This window comes from Emys orbicularis, chromosome 10, assembly GCF_028017835.1.
Source record: "Emys orbicularis isolate rEmyOrb1 chromosome 10, rEmyOrb1.hap1, whole genome shotgun sequence".
NCBI lineage: Eukaryota > Metazoa > Chordata > Testudines > Emydidae > Emys > Emys orbicularis.
Window position 1 is genome coordinate 68,577,501 of NC_088692.1, and position 22,461 is coordinate 68,599,961.

At 39.2% G+C, this 22,461-nt stretch overlaps 1 protein-coding gene across 1 annotated transcript; it reads right to left on the bottom strand.

Annotated features, from left to right (window-relative positions):
• Positions 1–397: 397 nt before the first annotated feature.
• On the bottom strand, positions 398–22,292 carry LOC135884503 (aromatase). Its single transcript, XM_065411913.1, has 9 exons — positions 22,148–22,292; positions 20,231–20,381; positions 15,604–15,758; positions 11,657–11,833; positions 10,656–10,770; positions 7,662–7,776; positions 6,810–6,972; positions 2,946–3,187; positions 398–649 (listed from the first exon to the last, which is right to left on the bottom strand). Exons 1-9 carry the CDS (start codon positions 22,290–22,292, stop codon positions 398–400), a joined length of 1,515 nt encoding a protein of 504 aa, XP_065267985.1.
• Positions 22,293–22,461: the final 169 nt, after the last annotated feature.

The window sequence follows — 22,461 nt, forward strand, 5'->3', positions numbered from 1 at the left end:
CAATCCCTCCCCCCAAAACAAACCCCAACCATATCATGCAAGCCTGCAGGCATGGAGCACTCAGGACTTGCATAGTGTGAGAAGCAGAACAGAATTCTGTTTGAATTGGATGTTTTAAAAAAAGTAAAAACAGTTTCTGCATGCAACATTTCATCAACTGAAGACAGCACTTGTCTATATACTTAAAACTTACTTATCAGTTTTGAATAGTGACCAGAACATTGTGCTGCAAAGCAGGACCAAGTGACAAGTGATCACTTAATGCATTGCTGCTCTAAGAGCAACAAAATATTTAGTTCAGAGTATGCGTGACAGCACCTAGGAGGGGTGGATATTTCTCAGAATGTGACTAGAACAGCAGAAACCTTAGATCTCTGAGACCACTAGCGATCTGTTGTTAGTCATCCTGACACTTGTCTATGTTTCTTCTTGGCATGAAAAACATCTCCAAGAAGGGCTGACTTTCATTCGGGTGCATGGATAAGTCATTGCTTTTCTGGATGTTCTTAAGGCCTCTTCCTTTTGGTGTCTGTACTCTATACCGTCTCAGAAGAGTCACCAGGATTGCCTTCATCATTACCATGGCAATAAACTTTCCGGCACAGCCACGAGGGCCAAATCCAAATGGCTGAAAGTAGCGAGAAGGAACCTGTGTAAAACAATGAGAAAGGTCCATTGAGGGCACGTAGAACAATTTCCATCATTAAATTATTAAGAATATCATTGAAATCTCTAAGCATTTTACGGGGAACCTTTAGACAGACTCTTTTTGGATTAAGTATTTTTTCACATGCAGACTTCCTGGCCTTAATATCATTGTTTGTTTTTATCCTTCTCTTTATTAAAAAAAAAAAAAAAAAAAAAAAAAAAAAATCAGAAAAAACTTGTGGAAATAACATTTAAAATTGCAATCTCATTCTGTGACCTCAGGAACTGCAGAAGTGAGACAGCCAAATTCTGCCCAGAAATGAGGGCCAGTAGGTCCCATTGACTACAGTGGTCTTGCACAGTGTGTGAATGAAGGCAGGAGCTGGTCTAGGAATCTGGAAATGTGTGTCTGGATTCCAATGATGATATCTCAATTAACTTATTGATTGGCGTGGGTTGCTTTCATTTAGATTAGAACAATGTGTGTTGTGGCCAACAGAATGCATCAAGTCAGATTGTATTGCTCACATTACATTAGTTATGAATCCCAAGAAAATGTGTCTGCTTTAAATACTTGGTCAGAGGGGAACATTTTTAGCAGAAAAATGAGCTTAGAAAGCAATCAAGAAATCCACTGAGAGAAATGGCTAGAATGGAAATAATGGGTAAAATTGATGAAATAATCTAGAGCAAATAATTAACTTGATAAATTTAGCCACTTTTTCTCTGTGAATTTTCCACAATGATTAATTCTTGGGCTAAAGGTTGTGTGCAAAGTTCATTGTTGGTAGTTGACTATCAACATGAAAATATTCGCCTTGTTGGTTAGTTTTGATTGGTTGGATAGAGTACATGATACTATTTATTCTCTGATTGGATGAATATAAATCATAGGATCTCATTTCTGGTTCAGTCTTAACGTTTGAGAGTTCAACATTAATTTATGGCAAATATCCCCTTATATTTTCTTAATTGTTTCTGCAAAGATCCTCACCAGTAAACATGCTTCCCAAAACATTCACTAAAAATTAGCAGAAAATGGGTTTCAAAATGAATTCTTCTGTTCACTTTTTTATTTGAATATTATGTGTGGATGTTTTTGGAGGAATTTGCCAAGAGCTAATAAAAGGTTTGAATAGATAACAATTTTTATATATAAATACACTATTTTGTTATCTATTCAAACCTTTTATTAGCTCTTGGCAAATTCCTCCAAAAACATCCACACATAATATTCAAATAAAAAAGTGAACAGAAGAATTCATTACTAAAACTCTGGGAATACTAATATTAATGTTTGCATAGTGGGAAAATCCACAAAACCAGTACAAGGAGGTTTCCTCTGTATGATCAAGATGGGGATGTACCTGTTGTAGGAGAAGAGCGTATCAAGCCCTCCAAGTGTGCATGGCTTTTAGGCCTGCTACCTCTTGAAGTTAAGGAACTCAAAACTTGCTTCAAAACATTAAAGCCTGATAATGCTAAAGTGCCTCCTGAGAAGTGCTAAATTGATCTTAAAATTTCATAGTCCATGTCCTTTACCATTGAAGGCATTGCAGTGTCTTCCGCTTACTTCCAGTTAATTTGATCAAAAACCGAGGAACCAAATAATTTGTGTTATAAGTAATACAACCCCCACCTCTATTTTGATACATGTTTACCACTTGAAACAGCTCTTATTGGATAATCTAATTTCTAGCTATGGAAATTAGGGGTGGGAGGGATAGCTCAGTGGTTTGAGCATTGGCCTGCTAAACCCAGGGTTGTGAGCTCAATCCTTGAGGGAGCCATTTGGGGATTGGTCCTGCTTTGAGCAGCAGGTTGGACTAGATGACCTCCGGAGGTCCCTTCCAACCCTGATATTCTATGAAAGCAGCCATTTAACTAATGACAAACCAAAATTCTGAATAGGAGAAAAAAAAAGCCCAAGGAAGACCCTTTAATAGTAAAAGGTGATTGCAAATAAATTTTGTTGTTCATACATTGCAGTTGACATTGGGCCCAATCCTGCAAGGTGCTGAGAAGTCTAGCCCTGATGGTACCACTTGTGTGCTTAAACTTAAACCTGTACTGAGGCACTTGCTGGAGTGGTGCTGTATTGCTCAGCATCATGCATGATTGAGCCCCTCATAATCATTATAATGTGCTATGAAAACTGATGTGCATCCAGGTGCTTACATGGACAACGAGAAATTGACCTGTGGAAAGGACTTAATCCAAATAAGAGAGAGACCCATTTTGCATTTTAATTAGAAATAATATTCTATCCCCTATCAGAAAGAAGTCAGGAAACTTACATTCTTCTCAAAATTTTCGAGAGAAAACTCATTAGGCTTTGGGAAGAATTCAAGCTTATGCATACGTCCGATGTTCAGAATGATGTTTGTCCCCCTTTTCACAGGATAGCCATCAATTACATCATCTTGTAAAGCCTTGCGCATGACCAAATCCACAACTGGCTGGTATCTCATACTCTCATTAATAAAATTCTCCACAACCTTTAAGTTCGACATGTCATTGCTCTGTACGTCTCTGTCACCTTGAGGAATAAAGCAGACAAAAGAAGTTGATTTTGCTATTCTAATTTTACCTGATTGCTATTTGAAATGTTGCAGTTGATGCCAGAATGGTTTTGGAAATCCCTCCATTCAGTAAAAATGCTGTCTTCTTTCAGGATTCATGGTGACAAGGAGTCTATGGGTTCTTGTGGCTTTGTGTAGCCTCATACTACAGAAGCCAGCCATACTCTTTTACCCATGTGGACACTAAGTGACTAATCAAGTGATCTGCCCCAAATCCAAGTCTCCTCTGCCACAGAGTCTGGCTCTAATCCTGCTGTCATTGACGATAATAGCAAAACTGCTTCAGTTCAGTGGAGCAGGATCAAGGCCTTGTATGAAACTGATTTAACATGCCATAGTTTCTTAAGCTGAAGGGCCAGATTCATTGACATGTGGCACAGGCTGTGCATGTAAATTACACCTCCAGTGCACCAGTAAGGCCCTTTCCCGAAATATGGGGATACATACACAGGGAAGGCAATTGACATTTCCACTGCCTTTCTTTCTTAGGGGTCGCACTAGTGGGGGAGGGCAGGAAAACAGGGCTAAGACCTGAAGGTTTCTCTACGCAACATGACAATGAGCACTATGGAGGTGAGATTTCAAAAGCGCACTAACATGTTGAGCACTAATTGGTCCATGTAGACCCTGCTCGGTCATTCTAGAAGTTCCCTAGTGGATTTTAATGTAGTACTATTTCAAGATTTTCAAACTATGAAACATTGCTACACCATGTAGACGAGCCCTGGTTCAACTCCTTTGGGAGTCAATGGAAAGACATTCATTCATTTAAATAGAAATTGGATCAGGACTTTAATTCCTGCCAGGAACCAGGAGTTACTTAGGTGGTACAATACCCACTTCTGGGCCATCCACTCTTAGACAGAGATCAGTAGACCAATCTACCTTACAGTGATGAGGACCAAACAAGTGTCGTGTATGAGATCCTTCCAGACACCTGCAGGATCCCTACTATGGCTGGTCAGAAAAAAATTCCCCAAATAACGATGAATTGGCAAATTGTGATTAAAACAAAAACAAAACCTTTCATGGTGATGGGTTGATTAAAATCAAACTCCACTGGAAACCAGGCAGGATTCTGATGGAAGCCTATGTGCCAGGGGTTTCAAAACATGCCTGCCAGGCAGGTTTCCATCTGAAATCTTCCTGGTTTCCTCCCCTGATGGGGAGCTGGGAGCCTGGAATCCTTGGTTCCCAGTATTTCAACTCCTTGACAGCCCAAACTCCTAGGGTGCTCTGCACTGGAGCAGGCCACCTGGCAGACTGTCTCAGAGTGGGGGCTCCCTGTACAGATAAGCAGAAAATGTTTCATGGAAAATTTTGAAATTTTGGGGTTTCATTCTGGATTGTAATAAAACCAGACTTGGAAATCTCAACCTCCACAAAATGGAAGGACCCTTCTCTGCCCAGCTCTACTTGTACTCCCTCAGTGCAGGGGACAGTGAATCTCGCCCAAATTTTACAGCTATCCTATAGTAAAACATTTTTTAAAAAGTTAGCTAACCATTGAACCTATTTGTCATCTTTGCGCTGTTCCACTACAGTTCTCTATCCTCTTCAGTGAACTTTAATGGAATGGTTTGAAAACAGTCATGGAATTTTTTGAAATCCTGGCAATTACTGGAACCATTTGAAAGCTAAGCATTTGGAGAAGTAAACTTTCGGTCACTTGTTCAAGAGAAACATTTCTGAAAGCTTCCCTGCTTAACTCTATCTTCTGCTCTCCCAAATGAGAGTGCCTTCAAAATTTTTGAAAAACGGGACCCTAAGGCAACAGGGGTTAGATCTTAATAGGAAAGGAAAGCTCTGTATTAGTAAAAGAATAATTAATTAAACTTACCATCTCGCCAAGGTACACAACACTGACTGGGGAAATCACTGATGTGTATGAGATTATAGGAAACAATTTACTTTAGAAAACTCAGCAGTCTGATACATTGTGGCACATGTAGGTTTTGCTGAGGCATTTTGTAGTTGATAGATATGAGGCTGCCTTTTGGCATTAAATTATAGCTGACTGCTTCTAGGAAGCCAAGTATATAGTTGTGAAAAGAGGCCTTTCAGCTACATATTAATGAGAACTGTTGTTACTCTTGTATGGCCCATGGGATTCAACACTTAGATATCAATGTGCTGACTTAACATACAAGTGCAGAGTTTGCTGGATTCACTTGGGTTACAAGGCTCGTGGCCAATTAGAAAGACAGACATCCACATAAAGAAAGATAAGAGATGCAGCTTGCTAGCTGGAGGGGAGAAAGGTGACAGGTGATGTTTAGCTAAAGCTCTGGGACAACACTGAAAATATTCTTAAAATAGTTTTGCACAAGTGTTACTTATTTCAGATATGAAACTTGATTTAAAAGCAATGTAATGAACCAAAATAAAGGAGCAGAGTGCCTAGAGATACTGGTGGATGAGAGTGAATGCAATGAATATCTACATTGTTGTTCAGGCTGGGAAGAGAAATTAAAGAAAGGAAGGACTAAAATATTAACATAATTTGTGGGTCTGCCATTCATTAGCACCCACAGAGATGACCAGAAAATGGACCAGAGTTTTGAAAATCCTCAAGTCATTCTCTTCAGCCATTTAACCATTTTTGTTGCTTTTGTTTCAACTTACTCCAGTTGATCTACAACTTTCTACTACTAAGGTGCTCAAAGTCAGGAAAGCACATGTTTAAATCCATATGTATTCAGGAAGTATTTAGGCACATGCTTAAATCCCATTAACTCCTTTGGGATTTAAGGATAGGCCTGAAGTTAAGCACTTGCTAAAGTGGTCTCTGATGAGGGATGCTTCCCAGAATGGGGGCCTCATTTCAGTATTAGAAATGTAGCTTCACTGGTATCTTAGAGGTACTTTCACAAGGCAGGTGATTCATCCTTTGGAGTGTCCATATAATATATCTTAATTATATTGCATATCCAAAATAAAATATTAAGCTTACCACTAATAGATCAACTTGCAAATTCTGACTCTCCTTTTTCCAAATGCTTTTTTGATTACTTGAAAGGTTTGACTACTATGCAGAAAATATTCACATGATAGATTTCTTAATTTCAAATTTTCCAGAGAGAATGTAGTATTTTTAAACAGCTTTTTACCTATGCATACTATGTATACAGGGATAATATGATATGAATAGTTGTTAGTTCAGCTTAGCTGGAGAGATCATACCTAATTTCATAGATCAGTACCGGTGGTTAAAAAGCACCATGAACCAGCTTCTGCTCTCAGTTACACCAGTGTAAATCCAGAATAATTCCACTGAGGTCAGTGAAGTGACTACAGGTTTATACTGGTGTAACTGTGGGCTGAATTTGGTCCTATCATTCTAGAAGATTGCCTCCGATCCTAATTTATTATTTCCTTAGTAGTTTATCTTTTATCATTTTTCCCCACTCAGTTTTGAATGCTACTTCAGAAGACCTTTTTTACAACATTATGCAGCAAGATAATTATTGTACCCACTTTACAGTAAATAAACTTTAGATTTTTCTCCTGGAAAATGATTAGATCACTACTCAAGCATAATTATTTTCCAACATCATTGTCCTTATAGACAGTCCTTACCTATAACAGCTTGGATTTCCTTCATCATATCCTCTTCCACTTTAGGGTGCTCTGCAATCAGTACTAGCATGAAGAAGAGAGTCACAGACAGTGTGTCAGGTGCAGCTATCATCATCTCCAACACACACTGGTTCACATTCTCACCAGTCAGTTCTCCACGGCTCTACAAAATTCAAGGGGGCAAATGTTGAACGCTGAACTTGAGCTCCAGCAAAGGTTCTTAGGTCAACAGGAAGGGGAGAATGTGGAATATGTAGACTCACTTGAAACAACTGGTTTAAGTCCTATCAAAGTTTACTCAGTCCTTATGCTACTGGGAGAGAGAAGTAATATCCACTTCATGTGTGTCTCAGATGAAGCACTGAAAACCAATGTCCTGCCTGGTGTATATGAGGTTTGTGCTTAACCCAAATTCCTCCTCCACTCACTCTGCTGCAGCATACTGTGCACCATTCACTTGCTATGCTCCATCAGAGTGTACTTGATTGGCAGACATTCTGCATGATTATGATTTCTGAAGCACTTGGGGATTCTTTGGAGTAAAAGGTGTTTATATAAATGGAAAATATATGGGCCAAGGAGAGGCTGGAGGAGATGTGGGCATGAGCTTGAGAGCTTTGGGCATGTGGGTATAACCTGAAAAGGTTCAGACAAGCAACCAAACATTTTGATGCAATTATTCAAAGCCTGGAACCTTGTTGAGGTGCTCCAAACACTAATTAATTTGTATTAGTTTTAAATGACATTACTTTCTGCTATATAGATTAAGTCAAACTCTGTTACAAATCCCAGTTTGTTCTCAGTAACAGGAGCATTTTGGACAAATGCATATTTTGTTCATATTCTCAATACCTGTGCAAAAATCAGTTGTGATGCAAAGTCCATGTGCTCTTCCAATTTTTCAACAGTGGAAAGTCTCTGTCGTTTCTGTTCTATTAAGACTTCAATTGCTTCTTTCAAATCCTTCCTGAAAACAAATAGAACCCAGTATATCTATAAACGTCTGAGATATTTTAGTGCTTAGTAATGCAGGATGGGAAATGTAAGACTATATTGGACAAGAAATGTAACAATAAAACAGACAACCAAAAACATTCTTTGGATAATTCTGTAGAGAAGCAGTAAAACAAGGCAGATTGCCTCTAGAGAAGTGAAAAGTGACTGCTGTTCTTACAGTGAAGCTATATGAGCATAGATTTGCCCTGCCAGAGCAGATTGGTCCATCAAGTAAGGTAATATGTCTCTAGCAGTGTCCAATACAGGCTGATCCAGAGGAAGGTGGGCAAACCCACAGAACAGGTAGCTTACTGTAAAATGCTGTACATGAGAGGAAAAATTTCATGACCATAATTAGACTTGATGAAAACATGGCAAGGAATTTCACAACTTGACTATATACTGAATGAAGTAGTATTACCTTTTATTTGCTCTACATTTATTGCTCACTCCTTTCAACTGAACTCTTGTTTTCTTTCTATGGGATAGCATAAAGGAGATAAAGAAGCTCTGCTCTTCATATGAGTGACTAAGGGCATGTCATTTAAAGCAGGAAAAGTCCCTTTTTGCACAAAAACTGTGGGAGCGTCTACACTTGCCAATGACTTTTTTCAGTGAAACCCAGAAGTTTCACCACCTCCACGGGAGGCATACAGCTCTTACTGGTGATGCTTTTATGGTGATGTGCAAGCGAAAACACATTCTTCCTGTTTACACAGCTTTTAGCCTCCGCAGGATATCCCATAGTACCTAGATGACTACTCTGGTCAGGAGCTCTGCTGCCAGGTAAACAGACATCCACCCGTCCCCCTGTAAAGTCCCAGGAACTCTGAAACTCCCCTTCCTGTTTTCTTGGCAAATGCTCACTTATCTGGCCAGGTGACTGCCTGCTCCACGGAGCAAATGATCCCCTGCTTGGAGCAATGCTGAGCTACTGGAGCTGATCCGTGTTTGGGGACAGGAGGCTGTGCAGGGACCCAGGATGCCCCAGGATCACCCACCCCCCTTCCCACAAGACCTATCGTCAAAATGGAGAGAGCTGCACAGTGAGATAGTTGCCCTCAGTGTGCTGCTCTCATCGGAGATGGAAGTGCTGCAAACGTAACTTCCACAGGCGTCAGTGTTAAGTGAGTACACAAACCAGTGTGTTTCTTTCACTGGTTCACTATCACCATTGAAACCAACAGAGCAAAAACTCTGCAAGCGTAGACATAGCCTTAATGTTGTTTAGGAAGTTACTATTGACATTTCTCAAAGGTGGATTTCTTCCAAGGCTGAACCATATTGTTTTCATCATTAGGCCATGATAACACATTTGGAATATATAAGGACTGGTGCTGGTTAGGGTTAGACAGAGGAAATGGCCCATAGTTGGTAGAGTTGGTCAAAATTTCCCAAATTTAAAATTTAAAAAAGAGTTTTTCAAAAGTTTGTGGATTTTCTTTAACCAGTAAAACACAACTAAGAGAAAGACAGCAATGTTTTCATGGAATTTATTTTGGGGTTTTTACCTGGCTGTATAATTGGTTGGAATTTAGATTTTTGAAAAATTTTGAAATATTTAGGATATGCCCAGTAAAAATGATGAAGAAAAATCATGACACTTTCTATTGTGGGTGTGTGTGTTTTACCGGCACTATATCTGAGGTTTTTCCAGTGTGAAATTTGACTGCCCTCTTTGTGACCAGGGGAATCCCCAAAAAGGCACACTTATTTTATGTATAGTTATAGAGCCATTGTAGAGGGATTAAACTTTCTGTAGTTGAGACAATGTGTGTGAAGTACTGTATGTGGGAAGTCCTGATAATGCATGGTCTTCCCTTCCAGTTGAATCAGAAACCTATGGGAAACCCTGGTATGCTACAGTTCTCAAATTCAGTTCACTTTAGGTTCAGGAGTCTGTCACATTCACAGTAGGAAGTAGTGGCCACTAAAAATTTAACAATTGCCTATAGTTGCCATCTAGCAGTATCTGAGCCACCACAGTTATCTTCATAAGACATATTGAGTAAAGCTCTGGTATCATACATACCATTGTGTAGTGACTAATGTTGGTATTTTAGAGATTGACTGGAGACAGGATTTCACCTTCTATGTGAATTTTGCCATTGACTTCCCTGGGGACAGGATTTCCACCAGGGTAGATAGGGGATTTTAAGGAAGGAAGGCTAAGTACTTATTACACATGCTTTATAGCGAGTATTTTATCAGACTAGTCAAGGACATCAGTCCAAGTAAGGAAGAAGTGCTGCCAGTTTGTTTTATAATCAGTCATCTTTTGGTAGAGGAAAACAAAGGAGACCATGAAAACTCAGTGGAAAAGGTTTTGGTTGTTTTTTGTGTTTGTCGACTTTAAAAAGAAAGATGGCAAAACTAATGTGTTCTTATTTGAGGGAAAAGATCCATCTGAGATGACAACCAGCATGATAAATGCTAAGTTTAAATCTGAAATGAAGAATTTTGGCAAAGATATAAGCACCAACAAGCAGGATTATACTGACTCGCTAACTTAACATTCACTATATTGCCATGACTATAAAAAGGACTTGCTGACTCAAGGAATTGCCAGCCTTCTAGGTTACTATTGGAGCCCTGGTTGCTTAGGTAGTAAGTGAAAGCAGATACCATAAGATGGCATGTCATTGCCTGTGTGAAGTGAACTGGTGATTTTGAGTTTTACACTTGTTAGCACTAATGTGTGTCTCAGCAGAGAAACCAAGACTAAATTGAATTAAACTGAATGGTCCCTCATTCATTTTTAAAAACAGACAGAAAACTGACAAGCAAGAGTAACTCTAGGAAGGAAGGATCTATGTTATTCAGGTGATTTGTAAAACGGTTGATACTTACGCTGACTTTTCATATTTCTTGTACAGCCAAGAAATCTTAAAGAAGATGTCAGGTTTCAGCAAAAGTGCTTGCCAAGCATCAAAGTAGTTCTGAATTTTAAGCACAATGGCATTTTCTGAAAATTAAAAAAACAAACAAACAGCAATGTAAAATGTAAATTTCAATAGCTAGTTCACATAAATGTCACCGTAAGCTGCACAATAAAGGCCTGCTCCTGCTGAAGTCAATGGGAGCCTGATCAGACCTTAAAAGTAGGGTTTTAATATCATATTTCTCTTTTACTGCCATTGCATTGTCATTACTGACATTCAAATACTTTGTTTTAATATGTGATGAAATATTTTTAGAATCCTGTGCAGATTGTGCAGTTCTTTGTAAAAACCAAGGCTCTTCAGCTGAAAGGAGGCTACAATGTGATAACCAATGCCAAGTCATCTTCCACACAAGTGGAGTGATGGTGGGTGGGAGATTACAAATGAGTGGAAAACTTGCAGGTGAAAGTTTAGCTCAGTGGAAAGTTTATTCTGACTCTTAAGTGAATATAATCTTGGGATAGGTGCCTGCTAGATACATGGAAACCTCGTTTTGCAGATTTCATAAACTTTTGTCTGCCAACAAACATTCTGCAGCTGTCAATTTGGTACTTCCTCTATCGTGGGCATGCTGCACACATAAAGAGTGGATTACTTTGTTGACTATATTGTGATTGCTAGGAACACTGGAAAACTAGCCGAACTGTCGAGATGCAGATGCTACTTCTCGATACAGGGGTCTTGTCAGGCTTAAAAACTGACTACAGGTGTTTAAACACTGTTTTAAGCGCTTGCTCATAATGAGAATCAATTGCAATCAAATCTGACAGTGTTATTAAAAACTGAATATTAGAGCCAGACCCTGATGTACTTACTCAGACAAAACTCCCCATTCATGGCAATGGGAAATTTTGCGTGAATATGCACCTTAAAAGAGGACCCATTATGAGATAAGAATGTTATCTGTACCATCCAAAGGGATCCCTAGAAAGAGTGTGTTAGAAGTGTCCAGTGTGATCTGTCTCATAAAATTCAGCACATTGATGTTTCCCAGTCCAGCAGTCACATCCTTCAATCTGTCCAGATGGTCTTTCGTTGATTCAACACAAATTGCTATCATACGCATGAGACCTGGACCAGACAAAGCTGAAATGTACATATAAAATAGTCAGAAGATAGTTTAACTTTCATGTTACCTGTATTATCCACCCAGTGGCAATAAAGTCGTAACAGATGATGTAACCAAAATAATTGGAATACAATATTTTTATAATTTTTAGCTTTGTAACCTATCCTCTGATTTTAAAAAGTCCCACTTTGGACATATTGATTAAAATAGCAAAATGTAAAATCAAAGCAAATATATGCTCCCATTCCCCAGCCATTACTATAATAATAGTTAACAGTGGTGAGGCTTAATTAAGCTGGAATTTTCAATCCTCGATGCCTTTGTTAGATACCTGGATCCATATTTATGCACCTGAGTAAATGGCCAGATTTAGAAAGGAGTGGGCAACAACTCACATTGACTTCAGTAGCAGTGGTGGTCAGCACCTGTCATGATTTAGTAAAACAACTTGGAATATCCTGAGTATGAAAGATGCTACATAAACCAAATTCTATTTAATTCTTCTCTATTTTCTAATTTTAACAAAGCTCTAGTAAGAACGTTTACCTTGTCATCTGCCCACTTTCTATAAAATTCCAGTAGACTTTCATCTAGACTATATTGGTTTCTAAAGGTATCTTCTGATTTTTGCCAGGGCGGTTATTTTCACATGGACTATAGGTTGTCTACAGAGCACTTGCTGGTGGTCTGTAGAAAGCTAGCCAGCCACATGGAGGCTTGTCTATCTTACTACCAGATGCTATATTGCATTAAAAGAACATAAGAATGGCCATTCTGGCTCAGACCAATGGTCTGTCTAGCCCAGTACCCTGTCTTCTGACAGTGGCAAGTATCAGATGCTTCAGAGGGAATGAACAGAACATGGCAATTATTGAGTGATCCATCTAGTTGCAGTTTCTGGCAGTCAGAGGCTTAGGGACACCCAGAGTGTGGGGTTGCATCCCTGACCTATTCTCCATGAACTTATCTAATTCTCTTTTGAACCCAGTTATTCTTTTGGCCTTCACAACATCCACTGACAATGAGTTCCACAGGTTGACTGTTATGTGAAGTACAGTCTTATGTTTGTTTTAAACCTGCTGCCTATTAATTTCATTGGGTGACCCCTGGCTCCTGTGTTATGTGAAGGGGTAGATAACACACTCTCCACACCATTCATGATTTTATAGACATCATATCCCTCCTTAGTCGTCTCTTTTTTCCCTAAGCTGAACAGTCCCAGTCTTTTCACTCTCTCTTATATGGAAGTTGTTCCATTCCCCTAATAATTTGTTGCCATTCTCTGTACTTTTTCCAGTTCTAATATATCTTTGATACAGGGTGACCAGAACTGCATTCAGTGTTCTAGGTAGGAGTATACCATGGATTTATAGAGTAGCATTGATATTTTCTGTCTTATCTATTCTTTTCCTAATGGTTCCTAACATTTTGACTGCCACTGCCCATTGAGCAAATGTTTTCAGAGAACTATCTATACTAGCTCCAAGATCTTTTTATTGAGTGGTAGCAGCTAATTTAGACCCCCATCATTTTGTATGTTTAGTTGGAATTATGTTTTCCTACGTGCATTACTTTACACTTATCAACATTGAATATCATGTGCCATTGTTGCCCAGTCACCAAATTTTGTGAGATCCCTTTGTAACTCGTCACTGTTACAAAATTACTTAAGATAGTATCAGCTGATACTCTTTGCCACCTCACTTTTTACCTCCTTTTCTAGATCAATAGGGTCCTACCAAATTCATGGCCATGAAAAACGCATCACGGACTGTGAAATCTGGTCTTCCCCTGTGAAATGTGGTCTTGTGTGTGCTTTTACCCTATACTATACAGATTTTATGGGGGAGACCAGGTTTCTCCAATTGGGGGTCCTGACCCAAAAGGGCGTTGCAGGGAGGTTGCAAGGTTATTTTAGGGGGGGGGTCACGGTATTGCCACCCTTACTTCTGTGCTGCTGCCTTCAGACCTGGATGGTCAGAGAGTGGTGGCTGCCGACTGAGGGCCAAGCTCTGCAGGCAGCAGCACAGAAGTAAGGGTGGCAATACCATACTATGCCATCCTTACTTCTGTGTGTTGCTGGTGGTGGCACTGCCTTCAGAGCCGGGCTCCCGGCCAGCAGCCGCCACTCTCCAGCTGCCCAGCTCTGAAGGCAGCACCACCAGCAGCAGTGCAGAAGTATGGGTAGCACTATCACAACCCTCCCTACAATAACCTTGTGGAAACACCAACACCCCCCCAACCCTTTTTGGGTCAGGACCTCTACAGTTACAACACCGTGACATTTCAGATTTAAATAGCTGAAATCATGAACTTTACCATTTTTAAAATCCTGTGACCATGAAATTGACCAAAATGGACTGAATTTGGTAGGGCCCTAATCATTAATGAATGTGTTGAAAAGCACTGGTCCCAGTACAGATCCTTGGGGGAACCCCACTATTTATCTCTCTCCACTGTGAAAAATTACCATTTATTCCAACCTAAAAATGTTATGGGTGGGATTTTTAAAAGCATTAGTTAACTTTGCTCCCAAGAAGTCAGAGAATTTTACAGTTCATTTAATGGGAGTAGAATTAAGCCAATTCTGAGTGTGTTTGAAAATCATGCACTAAATGCTTACTCTACTCTTCAATGTAAGCAATTTCTCTAGTTGCCTCAAGGATGTTAAGCTATCATCTATTGGGACTGGCGATCGACACAGTGGTGAATGGGAGGCGAGGAGGTCCAGACTAACTCAGTTGGTGAACATTTGTGTAATTAGATGTATACTAGCCCAGGACGAAGTAGACCAATCGAACTAAAATCTTATGCCAATTGGAACCAGCTGATTTTTTCAGCAACAATGTCCACTAGGGTGCAGATGTGGGACAAAAACCCAAAATAGGAGGTGGCAGAAAAATAATAGTATAGAAAACTTAGAATGATGGCACACTAATACTTTGTGTCTTTTCAGCTTCTTAAATCAGGCCCCAAAATCACCCCAGGGAGCTGTGCAGTAGCAGTGAGCCCACAGCCTTTCTTGAATTATGGGGGGTTGCAGAAGGACAAAGTAATGAGGGAACTATTGAAACTCAGTGGTTTTGTTAAGAAACCTGCAAGTTTTGTTGGAATCATTAAAGTTGTTAGGTTCAAATGACCCCCAAACCTTATCAAAAGTCTACAGTTGAAAACTGACAGTTTAGGAATGTTCACACCATATGAGCCCAAAATTACAAAGGTTGTACAGCCCTAAAATGAAGCTTCAGGACCAGATTCTCAAAGGAATTTAGGCACTTAACATCCATTAATTTCAGTGGGAGTTAAGCATCTAACTAGTGCTGCAGATATGGGCCCCATCGTTTAGTATTGTCATAACACCTCAGGATTTCCGTTTTGAGTTTGGGCCGTGTTACAGAGCAAGTAAGTAGATATTCTCAGTTGACCCTGTTATCAATTGAAGTTGGGATACAGAACCTTTTAGTTAAATAAATATTCTTACAAAATTGCCACTTGAATTAAGATGAAGACTGGGCCACAAATGTAAACATATTCAAATCTGGCTTGTGGGACGTAATTAGCATTTGCTTAGAGGAAATTAGGAATTTGCAAAGTTATTGCAAGTCCTTCTCTAGTGTCATGAGAATAAAGATGAGTGAGGAAAGAAGACTGAAATATTTTTTGGGGGGGAGGGTCAGAAGGAAAAATGGCTCCTTATACTTACACAAAATGCCAATCCCAGCATTTCATAAGCACAAAATATATGTTACAGTAGATGTGGTAAATATAGAAATACATAATAATTTACCTTTGGTGAAAAAAGGTCGAATTTCTTTCCAGAGTGCTGGGTTATTATTAAATATAATACCATTTTCATGCATGCCAATGCACTGTAACCCAAGCTTGCTTCCAAATCTACAGATATATTGCCCATGTTTCATTACATGGAAGATACTGGAGGATCTGGGAAAGGAAAAAAAGATCCTTTTGTAAATATATCTCTTTAATTTGACTTACTCTACTTCAGGCCCAATCTTCTGAGGTGTTGATCACTTGAGAGACAAAGCACTTTCAACTCAAACATACTGTGCATGCAACATTGATGTCATTTCTTATATATGCAATTCTTTAAAAGCCATGATCTGATTGATATAAAAATAATGCCATGCATCATGCTAAGTACTTTTTTTTTTAAATACATGCGGCTAGGCATGCACTATTTTCTTGGTAAAATGGCAATTGACTGCCTCAGAAATTCAACCGGAGTAAAGAGTGAAGATGCATAGAAATCTATAGGAACATAGACTTTGCCATACTGTCTCTGACAATGGCCAGTATCAGATGCTTCAAAAGCAGATGTAAAACATTTGATGGCAGTTATGCAATAACATATCTATAGGGGAAGTTGCTTCTTCACCCTTGACAGTTTTTGGTTGCCTTTCATATTGAATCAAGAGGACTGATAACCTTTGTACATTTTAAATTTTGTTACTGGTTAATGTAATTGAGAATGATGTTCTTATTATTCCTATGTGTCTCATCCTTTAATGATTTCTGTTAAGATCTGTTCCTCAATAATCTCTTACGGCAGTGAGTTCCACAAGGGATTGCATGGGAGTACAGAATTGGAAACCTTATATATACACACACTAATTACCCTTGGAATGTGGTTTTATTCATGCGGAGTATTGTGTTTGGGAAGGTTGTGTCTGGTAGTGAAAATACAATCCCTTATATCTGTTCACTAGCCCCAGACACATTAACAGAGTGAGATTTTCTAGGTCACCAGTTGAATTCCAGTCCAAATAACTGGAAGTTGTTATCATCTAACAGCTTCTCAGTGACCTAAATTAAATGAGCTGGTGTTCCCTAGTGGACAGGCTTTCACATCTTAAAAGCTACCAGCACCATTAGCACTAATTGGCAATAGGAAAGATTAAAGACAACCAAAAACGAACATACCCCAAAGTTTTGGAAGGGGTATAAATTCTCATGCTTCAGAGCATAAACGAATCTCCATTAATGTGGGTTAAGAACAAACCAAAGTAGTGAGTATTGCTAAGGAATCTCTGTTTGGTCACCTAAATCACATGGTATTTATTTGTTTTCTGAGTAGATGATCCAGCCTTTAATTTTGGATGGAAGCAGCAGTAGTTTATAATGTACTGGTACTCTTGTGAAAAAAGAGATGTGTTGAATGTAACGATTTTGAACTATTGACCCCGTCAGAGCTACTGACTTGCCACAGATAACTGTCCAAACCGAAGTTTCCTTTTATGCAGGATATGAATGTCGCCATATTTTAATGTGATTTGGAATTCAGCATAATGGTTTTGAATTCTCTCTACTTTTCACCCAGCTCTTCTTAGGACCAGTCATGTTCTGATCATTTTACCAGGCTCAGCCTATAAGCTATGGGACCGCAACACTGCATAGCCTGTCTTTGACGGATTAAAATACACAGATGTTAGACCCCATCAATCATGGCAGGCATATAGTGCCACCTACACATTTTATAGATATTTGATCATTGGCAAACCCATGATGAAAACAAATATCCGTGTGTAATAAAAAAACAAAAAACACTACCCATTGGAGAATAAGGGCAGTCTCTCACAAGGATGCGCCTTAGAGACCAATAGAATCATAGAGTATCAGGGTTGGAAGGGACCTCAGGAGGTCATCTAGTCCAACCTGCTGCTCAAAGCAGGACCAATCCCCAGACAGATTTTTGCCCCAGATCCCTAAATGGCCCCCTCAAGGATTGAACTCATAACCCTGGGTTTAGCAGGCCAATGCTCAAACCACTGAGCTATCCCTCCCCCCCAATAAATGTGACTTCAGTCTTCCAGTTTCATAGGGCTCAATTCAGCAAGGTTGAGCCCTGTGGACCTTTAGCTGCTTTGCTGGATCAGAGCCAGAGTGCTCATTGCCTTGCAAGATGCAGCCCATAGTGCACAATGTGCATCACTTGATTCAGTGCTTGATCTAACTATGTACACACAATGAATGCACAATATAACAAGGACCTTGCTTTACCAGTAGATGGTAGTTAGCTACATTACAATTCTTTGCTTTCATATGTTTAATATAATGCCTATAAAATTACTACTGGTAATTAATTAGCAGAGATTAGAATTACTCATATATATTAAACCAAAGAAGAAATATTACAAAAACAAAGTATGTGTCAAACAACCCTAAATAAAAAAAACCTACCGCCACCAGAACATACCCTCCTCTTTTTCTATTAACCATGCTTATTCAATCATCACACACTGGCAAACTGGCTTCGATCAGCATTACTACTTTAGAACCTAATTTCCTGTAGAGGGAGCTAGCTGCTTAGAAATGCTGATCCAGTGGCACAAAATGATAGGATCAAAGATGCCAAAGAAAGGAAGAGTGAGACTGGCAGAGATCAAACAGTCAACCACTTTTCATGCCATGCACACTTCAGAGACCAAATCCTGAAATTCTTATGCAGTGTTAACTAAAACAAAACTCTCATTGAAATGGAGTGAGTGAAGACCATGGAGTTTACTATTGCCTTTAATGGGGCCAGGGTTTCACTCTGGGAGTTTTGCCTGAGTAAAGATTGAGTAAGGATTAGAGTACGGGGTAGAGCGGAGGAACATAATCAGAGAGGAATTCTGCCAGGGGATTGTGCTCAGCGCTACAACCCTTCAGGGAGTGCAGTATATTCCCCCTTGTCCCTTCTGCCCTGCTCTTTTCTTTCCTCCCCATGGCTCCTGGGCGTCCATTGTGGTGGATTGTGCAGGGAAGGAAGAGTCCCTGTACTTCCATGTGCTCAGGGAGTGGAATGATGACAGGCCTATCACAGATGTGCAATCATGGGGAGAGGCTCCCTATGCTCTTTTCCAACCTGTATGCTCACCTAAGGGCGAGTCACAGAGTGGCCCTAAGTGAGGATTTCAGGATTTGCCCCTGTCTGAGCAGAGAGATAGCTACCTTTAGTCTATTAAAATTGGGCTGGATTTTGCTGATGGAAGCTATAAAATCATATTTCATTACAAAATTATGCAGTCAAGGCCTGGAGGAGACAATGTAAATTGTATTGCAGACTCTGCAAATCTCTGTGCATCTGCTCTTAATCTAAGTGGAGTTGATGGCAAAAGTTCAATTGCCTTAAAGGGAACAGGACTGTACCTGTTTTACAGAGCTCAGATCTTGCTGTTTAACTGTGACAGGCCGTAAGAAGCACTGCGAATGCTCCATTGACATTGTAAAGGATTTTTAAGTATTAGTTTTCCATGTCTTGTTAAGGTTTTTAAGTGAGAGGCAATCCTGACCAAAGCTGAGGTAATGACTGTGCAGTCTGATTCATCTACTGCATTGATTTGTGTATCTGATTATTTCTTATAGACTTGAATCAAATAGTGAGAGAGCAATACGAACACTTTGCATTTACACAGTCTGACATGTTTTAAGCATTGTATGGACATTAATTAATCCTTACTACTCCTATATTGGTCAAGAGGGTAGGTAGTATTCTCATTGTCATTACCAATTAGGTAGAAACTGAGACAGAAAAGTGAAATGACTTGCCCAGATCTGAACAAAGTCAGTGATAGCACCAGGATTAGAGCTCATTTCCCTGGACTACAATGTCTTTCAACAAGCTGGCTCTGACTTTTACATGATTGACATATCTGGATCCAGAGTAGTTAGAACGGCTAATCCAACAGTTGTTTTTGTTGTTCTTTATGTGTGGAAGACTTTATTAGCGTTTTCATTTATGGACAAATCCTTATCCTTATTATGAGTTCCCAGAATGTCCAATAAAAAAAATCACCCCCCCCCCCAAAACAAAACCCCCACCTCTATTGCAGCTAGTAAAACTACATGCTCCAATTCAGCAACATGTTTAAGAATGTTTAATTTAAGCACATGAGTAGTCCCATTGATTCCAATGGGATTACTCATATTCCTGAAGTTTTGCATGTGTTTAAGTACCTTGCTGAATTGGGTCCATAATTTTCAGTTTTTACTCCCATTTTGAGAAAGATCTCCATGAGGCTTTTTGCAATTAATTTTTGGTTTGATCCTAAAAGCTATCAATCAAGTTCTTATATAGTGTCTTATACTCAGTAGTCCTATTATAATAAATGCAGGACAAGTGAGAGTAAGTACTTACAGGATTGGGCCTTAGGGTTTGATCCTTGTTCCATTGAAATACATGGCAAAACTCCCATGTACTTCAGTGGTACAGGGTCAAGCCTGTAGTATATAAGTATTGACATTTAGAAGCTGCACACAAAAAAGAGAGGTCAGCAAGTAGCAGAAGACATAAGATTCCTGTTAGTGAGAAACAATTTTGAAAATCATGAAATAATTCTAATATAACAAAGTGCCTGGCAAAAAGTTGCAAAATACTTGTTATATTATTAGAGCGAGAGAGAACAAAGATTTACTTGCTAATAATGAGTGTTTCCTCTCCACTGATCCAGACTCTCATAAATTCTCCATACATCTTATTGTAATAGTTGCAGGCTTTGCCCACTCCCATCCAAAGGAATCTCCCATGTGAAATGAGGGGACCAATTCCCATACAGAAACCAGGCCCTAAGGAAAAGGTTAAAACAATATGAATTTTAACAATGGATTAGAAAATATATCAGTATCACTCTTTGCAAAGGATCTTTAACACCCAAGTCACAGAGCCTATTGGACACTCGATTTCACATAAAATTGGCTTATGCAAACCTGACATAGGAACATCTGTATCTGCAGAGTTGATAGTTTTATATCCACAGCAGCTTGATCCTGAGTCTGATGTACATTCTATGTGCATGTAATAAACTAGACTCTGAACCTTTTTCTGATACTTCAAGCAGATGACTATGGGGGTGGTTTTCATTTAGAGGTATAGTGGGTAGGTATCAAGGCAAAGAAGTAAGAAATAGTTCAAAGAACAATGACATCCTATTGTTTATCCACTTGCAAATTTAACAAATAGTTTTAGTGACAAGGGCCTTTGTTAGACTGTAATATCACCTACAAAAGTCAACTTCCTAGCTGTCTTTTAATATAAAGAATAGTAAATGAGGAAAATACAGTTTTAGAGGATGGGTTTGTATAAGAGCATTCTACTCAACGAGTTTCTGGAAAGCAACATTCTAATGTAAGAGCTCAGAACGGAATCTAAATTTAGTCAATGGTTAAGATTCTGAACTGAGTTACACCGGTGTAAATCTAGAATACCTCAGTTGACTTCAGTAGAGTGATTCCAGAGATGCACTAGTGTAACAGAGCAAAATTTGTCCCCTTGGGGGGAAAAAAAAAAGAGTGGGGAAAGAGTCTTAGAATGGCTAAAGGAACCTGTTCTAAAGGGAGCCCCCTCTGTTCTATATGGTCAGTCTGGCTTGCCTGCTGTAATGTCTTGGGATTTGTTGAGAGACATGAAAGAAAGTAAAGTACTTAGAGAAAAGTTTCACACATTATGTTCACAAGATATACAAATACCTCAAGACACCAGCCTTTATGAACAGGAATCAGAAACCAGGACTATTTAACTGTAAATTTAAGGCAAATGAATGCTGTTCTCTCTCCCGGTTAATCCCATAAAGCATTCAGGCTGCACTACATAACCTTCTGCAAATGCCTTTCCAGTATTCTCTGAACCCTCCACGAATAAGGGTTATTCAAAGATAGTTTGCCTGGGTCTCCTCTCAATTAGCTTTACTCAGGTGTAATCCCATTAACTTCCTTATGTGCACTATGTTCCAGTTTATGGAAATTTATTATCCTAATGGAGAATAAACTGAATAAGTGACATCTACATATGTTCCTGAAAACCTAGCAACAAGGGTCATCTGAATGGGAGACCTTTTGATGTTGGTCCATAAGGGGTGGTTCTTTAGTGTCAGATACATGGGAAAAGGTGGGTAACCAAAGAGCTCCAAAATGACCCTCTTCTAAATTAGATTTGTTTTGAGCAGAAATCATCTTCCAAAGCTCCAACGTTTGCAACAGTAACAAAATAAAAGCTCTAAAACATCCATGAAAATAATCCAGACTATAAATATCTAGATACCGTGCTTAAAATTACATACTATCATACGCACACAAGGAGAGATCTGAAGAAAGTAAATAATGTGATACTTTTAGATGACCAAACAAACTTGAATGCACAAAGTTTGGGGGCAAATAAGGCACTTCAGATTTTTGTTTTTCCTATCATTATATCCCTACTATATTTTATACAACATATTACTTCTGTGTTTCTTAGATATGCACTTATTACCCATTGTTCCCCTTTTTACCATAGTGTGAACAACAAAAGAACCCCTTTGTAGCGTTTTGGGGGATACCATGTCAAATCAATTTACCTGGTATTGATGATGTTTCTTCAAAATTCCAGATTAGGAAAAGAAAGCACATGAGGAGGAGTATGGGCACGGTGGCAGTTGGCATCACTTCTGGCACCACGCTGGTGATATTGTAATGCATCAGATTCAGGGTTTCCAGTATCATCTTTTCTAAGAGAGTCTACTTTGCCTTTAGGGGAAAAAATATGGAAAGAGACAGAAAGTTTCAAAATGCTAAGACACCTTTAATCGGTACCTTGCAACCCCTTTGCAGGTCCTGTAACTGAGCAAATTCATACCAGGAGTAGCTTTGTTTTATAATGAGACTGGCTGCT

Excerpts from the sequence above, each read along its gene's own strand:
- LOC135884503 (XM_065411913.1), bottom strand. The coding sequence starts at position 22,292 with ATGATACTGGAAACCCTGAATCTGATGCATTACAATATCACCAGCGTG. Across the intron at positions 15,759-20,230 it reads GAAACACTCATTATTAGCAA|ATCCTCCAGTATCTTCCATG; the intron begins GTAAATCTTTGT and ends TTCCTTTCCCAG. Across the intron at positions 11,834-15,603 it reads TCGACCTTTTTTCACCAAAG|CTTTGTCTGGTCCAGGTCTC; the intron begins GTAAATTATTAT and ends TGTACATTTCAG.